Source organism: Globicephala melas, chromosome 10 (assembly GCF_963455315.2).
Source record: "Globicephala melas chromosome 10, mGloMel1.2, whole genome shotgun sequence".
Lineage (NCBI taxonomy): Eukaryota > Metazoa > Chordata > Mammalia > Artiodactyla > Delphinidae > Globicephala > Globicephala melas.
In genome coordinates, this window is record NC_083323.1 from 19,144,381 (window position 1) to 19,150,380 (window position 6,000).

At 35.5% G+C, this 6,000-nt stretch overlaps 1 protein-coding gene across 2 annotated transcripts in view; it reads left to right on the top strand.

The window, feature by feature from the left end:
- IGF1 (insulin like growth factor 1) overlaps nucleotides 1-5,631 on the top strand; it is a 74,300-nt gene extending 68,669 nt beyond the window's left edge. For both annotated transcript variants that reach the window (XM_070046472.1, XM_030856238.3), the window contains one exon: nucleotides 533-5,631. In XM_070046472.1, coding sequence (XP_069902573.1) covers nucleotides 533-558 — 26 coding nt within the window. In that variant the 3' untranslated portion in view covers nucleotides 559-5,631. The remainder of the gene's footprint in view (nucleotides 1-532) is intronic.
- Nucleotides 5,632-6,000: the final 369 nt, after the last annotated feature.

A 6,000-nucleotide genomic window follows, 5' to 3' on the forward strand; every position in this document is an offset into this window, starting at 1 on the left:
ATGTCTGTGACTTTATAGATTCTAAATCAACTACAAAAATTCCCAATCTTCTAAAGCTCTGCCTCTCTCCAAAGGAGATAAAGAAAAAATGAAAAAGAAATAGCTCCTTTTTACAAAAACTAAAACAGAACAAAATGCAATAAAACAACAGAGGATGGTCCCAAAATGTGATTTTTTTTCTCACTAGGAAAAGATGTTCCAGTCCAGAAGACAGAATTTTAAAGGCTCTCCTTCCTGTCAAGGAATCTGTGATAGTAGCTGATGAATAAAAACACATTTTTGTGTAATTATAAAGCAATCTGTGGTTCCCATGCCATCAAGGATAAAGAGAAGCCTGAGTGAGGTTTGGCTAAACTAAAAACTACAGGCCCATCTACCTATATGTCTTTCTCAGAAAAACTTGGCCCAAGCTGTCTGTTAAATTGAGTGGTGAGGCATAGATATGAAAGGTTGAGACCCAATGTTAGAAATAGATAGGTAGGATACAAAAAACTTCATCAAAGTAATGTCACTTTTTCTCCCTTATTTGTAGGAAGTACATTTGAAGAACACAAGTAGAGGGAGTGCAGGAAGCAAGAACTACAGAATGTAGGAAGACCTTCCTGAAGAGTGAAGAATGACATGCCACTGGCAGGATCCTTTGCTCTGCACGAATTACCTGTTAAACACCAGAAGACCTACCAAAAAAATAAGTTTGATAACATTTCAAAAGATGGGCATTCCCCCCAATGAAATACGCAAGTAAACATTCCAACAATGTCTTTAGGAGTGATTGTTAAAAGCTTTGCACCTTGCAAAATGGTCCTGGAGTTGGTAGATTGCTGTTGATCCTTTATCAATAATGTTCTATAGAGAAAATATATATAGAGATCTTAGTCCCTGCCTCTCAAGAGCCACAAATGCATGGGTGTTATATAGATCCAGTTGCACTACATTTGTCTCTGAATCTTGGCTGCTAGAGACATTCATTCAGCAGCCTTATCTAAGTGGTTTATTAATTTTTTTATTTGCACTTCTTTCTACGCAACACAGGCTGTTTGTTTTACAGTGTCTGGTAATCTTGTTCGTCTATCCCCCTCCCCCCTTCATCACCTTTTTATTTGCCAAATTTGGCCTCCTCAATAGCAGCAGCAAGCAGTCAAATAGAACACCAATTTTTAACCCACGAGATTCCATCTGTGGCATTTGTACCAAACATAAGTTGGATGCATTTATTTTAGACACAAAGCTTTATTATTTCCACATCTTGCTAAAAAAAATTGCAAGTAGTTGCAACTTTGAGGCCAATCATTTTAGGCATATGTTTTAAGCATAGAAAGTCTCAAACTCTGAATGGTTCCTTCAAATGATGAGTGAGTGTGCGACCTAATCAGTACTTCTCTCTTTTTATTTTTTCCATATAAAGCACTATGTAAATTTAGCATGTCAATAATACAGGATGTATCAAACAGTATGTAAAACTCTGTTTTTTTAGTACAATGGTGCTATTTTGTAGTTTGTTATATGAAAGAGTCTGGCCAAAACGGTAAAAGGTGAAAGCAAATTAAAAGAGGAAGCCTGGAGCCAAAGGTGACACAGAGGGGAAGGGTACTCAAAATTTAACCATTTGGGAAAGAAAAGTTCCCCAATTACGCCTTCCAGAAGAAATAAGACACAAAGTCCACTGATGCAAATTTGATTGGCGAGTCCAGAGAGGAGTAGAAGAAGCAGAAGGCTAGGAATTTTAACAGTCCTGGTTTCTTATTCTCGCTGAAGAAACAAACATCTGCCGACTCTGTCACGGACTCACCACTCTGTGACCTTGGGCAAGTCACTTCACCTCTCTGTGCCTCAGTTTCCTCATCTGCAAAATGGGGGCAATATGTCATCTACCTACCTCACAGGGGTGGTATGAGGATTAAAAAGATAAAGCTCCAGATTTTTATCCTGAGTTGCTATGAGGGCGTCAAGATCAGAGCCCTTGAGTTGCTGGGATGCAAGGAATTCTATGAACAACTCATTCACAGCATAGCTAGAAAATTGATAAGCTGAATGCTCCTGACATGCCAGTTCTTGTCAGTGAAGCTATCCAACTAACTATCCAACTAACTAGTTGTTAAAAGCTAACAGCTCAATCTCTTTTAAAACACTTTTCAAAATAACCTAGAAATATTTGATCTGCAATTTGATTTTGAATTCTGCATTTGGATTTATGAATACAAAGTGAAAAGAGAGGAAAAGAAAAAAGGAGAAAAACAAAGATTTCTATCAGCGAAAGGATGATTATTCCATTTGCTAGCACTTACTGACTCTGCCGGGAAGTTACTAATAACCTAATAATACTTCTTTTAATATTATAAATGATACTCTATTCATTTTGAAAAACAGTTCTTTCCACTTTTCAAGTAATCTAAAAAGAGTCCCAAGATTTCAAATATTGAAATAATAACTAATAAAATGTCACAAATTTACTTTCTTTAATGAATTTTGTTCTTATCCTTGGAGATACTGATATATACATATATTTTTGGTTAAAGTATGCTTGACTAGAATTGCTAGTTGAAAGACAAACATTTCCTTCACAGCTAGAAATTTTCCCTCATGTCTGCTTAGAAGAGTGGCCTCTAGTCCTCTGTGGATGTGTCTTATCCATTCAACTGAAAACTGGTATCAAGAAAATCCAATGATGAGGACAGGTCCATGCTGACCTAGAAAATATTTCCTGTCTACATATCAAGATTTTCTTATTAAAACAATGAATCATCCATCATTCAGATCTTTTTATCTGCCTTAGAACTTTTTGGTGAAAAGCAACCAGGCTTGATTATTCCATGCAAACTATATCCCTTTTATTCTTGGAGAGTGTACATGCAAAACAAAAATAACATCTTTAGTCTTCATCCCACTGGTTCACCTCAAGGTTCAGAGGCCAGAAAAAAACAAGATTTCCTGGATCTCCGAACATATGCAAAAAGAAAGCCTATTTAATGGACACCTCTGGTCAGCCAACTAGTATTTTAACCTTAGTCCACAGTGTTATTTGAATTTAGCACCCCTGGCATGCAGAGCTATGTTCTGATCACTGTGGACAGATGTAAAAGAAACCATAGGTAATTTTGCCCTTCATCTGTCTTCTAGACATATGGGTTCTATGGAATGAGATGCTAGACCCATTTTCCCAAAATGGCACTCTGATTTTTATTTCTTATTCCTAGTGTGTACCTTTTAAAATTACTATAAACAACGCTTTACATGCAACCTTCTGCAGACCTGTAAGTTTCCAGACATAGTTGAATACGGTAACTCTAAGAGTGTCTATGACTTATTTCATTCACTTAATAATTCCGTTCACAGCAAAAAATACCCCAGTGAGGAAAGCTTACATATGTGAAGTCATATTACCCTTCTTAACTTTTTCTAGTACATAGTCCTTTCCAACTGTATCATAAATTAGCTAATTAAAAATTAACTAATTATACTAACCCACTATCTTATTTTCAAATGATTTAAAACTAGAAGACAAATTGCTGTCAACTCCAGAAGTCAGCTGATCACTATATGCTACAGCAGAACGACCTGGTACTGACAGAAGGAAGCACATAAAATCTTACAACTCAAAACTCTATAAGCTTTGCTTTAGAATTTTGAGATGAGGCAATATCAAGACGTTTATGAAAGAGCTATAAATACTGGTAAGAATGAGCTTTTAATTTATGGGTTGATTTCCAGTTTAATTGACAACACTGAATACCTAGGTCAAATTTCCATTCCCACTTCCCCAAATAGTATAATTGTATTATTCGAACATTTTAAGATGAGGAAGCTCCACTGAAAAAGTTAAAGCATCTTTCCATCAGAATCCACTCTTCTAGAGATAAAGAAAAACTCTCCCAATACCCACCCTACACACACACACACACACACACACACACACACACACACAGACACGTGCACACACACACTCATCCTAAGAGTCCAATGGAATACTGAGAAGAAATCACTTCCTTGAAAAATCTTAAAAAAAAAAAAAAAAAAAAAAAAAAGCCTGGCCTCCCTTGAGAATCCTTCCCCTCCTCGGAATGTCAGTGTTTGTGTAGATGAAACCATCTCATGCACTATGACTTCAGGGTTTCTGTTATTAGTTTATGCACTTGGGAGAATGCTTAAAATGGAAGATGTAGCACATTTTGCTTTCCCATTTATTGTTTGGCCAGCTATGCCAATGTGGTGCTATTGTTTCTTTAAGAAAGTACTTGACTTAAAAAAAAAAAAGAAAAAAGAAAAAAAAAGAAAGCATAGACATATTTTTTTAAAGTATGAAAAAAACAATTCTTTAGATAGATGGCTTAAGAAAATAGCATTAGGTCTAGTCACCACCACCTTTCAACTTTATATCACTCACAAGTAGTGTACTGTTCACCAAATTGTGAGTTTGGGGGTGCAAGGGCAGAAGAAGGAAATTTTTTTAAGTTAGAAGGCTCCATTATTTTGTTGGCTCTCAAACTCAATAAAATTAGCAATATATTATCCAATATGAACACCTTGATTCAAAAGCATGGAGTATAAATGGGAAAGAAAAAAAAAAAAGACCTTATAGGCAAATGGCAGAACTGAAAAGATGATTAAGTTACTCATTGATTGTGTGTGTGCGCATGTGTGCGCGTGTGTGTGCATGTGTGTGCGCGCGCTCTCTGCTCTAAAACAGATATTCAGCAAGTGGAGAAAATAAAAACAAAAAGAAAAATGCATAGATTCACCTTCTAAAAATAGCTTCTGCCACATCCCCCTTGAGTAATTCTTTGGAGTTTACTGGTTTATAGAAGATATTCTCCCTTCACCTAAACATCTCAAAGAGCAGTAGCTCTCATAAAAAGCAATCACTGATCTCATTGGGAAGTGTTGGCAAGTATTTCCTTCTGAGATGGGGGTTATCTACTGATAAGGAAAGAGAAGAATTTATGAGAAACCGTTGAAAGAGATGGCTAACAATCTGTGAAGATTTTTTTGTTTTTGTTTTGTTTTGTTTTTTACTTTATACAGTCTTTATGAATATCTTAATGTTCAAAAATGACTTGTTCTTTTTCTTCTTTTTTTATATTGGAATGAGGGATGATAAGTTAAACCCACATAGACTCTTTAAAACTATAGGCTAGATAGAAATGTATGTTTGACTTGTTGAAGCTATAATCAGACTATTTAAAACGTTTTTGCTATTTTTAATCTTAAAAGATTGTACTAATTTATTAGAGACAGATCCTATGTGGTTCTCTTCATAAGAAAGAGCATTCCCACTCAAATCACCTGGGCTTTCCCATCAATGTTTTCAAAAGATAAATCTGATTTATGCATCATTATGGCATCATTTATTTTGAAATTTTAAAATAAACTAAGCGCGATTCTTTATGCCCCTCTCCTGCAATGCTCATAAAGTCCAGAATCTGAAGGGGCTAAAACAAGAGGAAAATTTTGTTGATTCTTTGTTTTTGGTTTGTTTGTTTGTTTTCAATGCTAGTGTTTAATCCTATAGTACATATTTGCTTATTGCTATGTTAATATTCTAAAAGACTTTCCTGTTAGGTATTAGAAACTGATACATAGATACCTTTTTTGTGTGATTTCTATTTAAAAAAAAAAAAGGAGATGAGAAGACTGTCTGAGCTTTAAGTGCGTATGGTACAGGATAAAGATACAAATTTAAATAACCAAATCCTATCTGGAACAATACTTTTTGTAGGAAACCTCTCACAGATGAGACAGAGGCCCAGGGAGTTTTTGAAACTGTCTTTTTTCCTCTTAGTCCTTGTTCATTTAGTATCTGCCTCAAAATTTTGTAGAGGGCTGACCAAGCTGAAACCCTAGAATGAAAGGGGCCTCTTTAAAGCATACATTTCACATGTTCCTTCTTAATTTATGATGCCACATTGATCTTAAACACGGTCACCATTTCTCCCCATTCTTCAGCTGTCATTGATAAGGTCTTTCAAGAAAAAACAACTTAAAAAGAGAACACAAAAGTTCAAA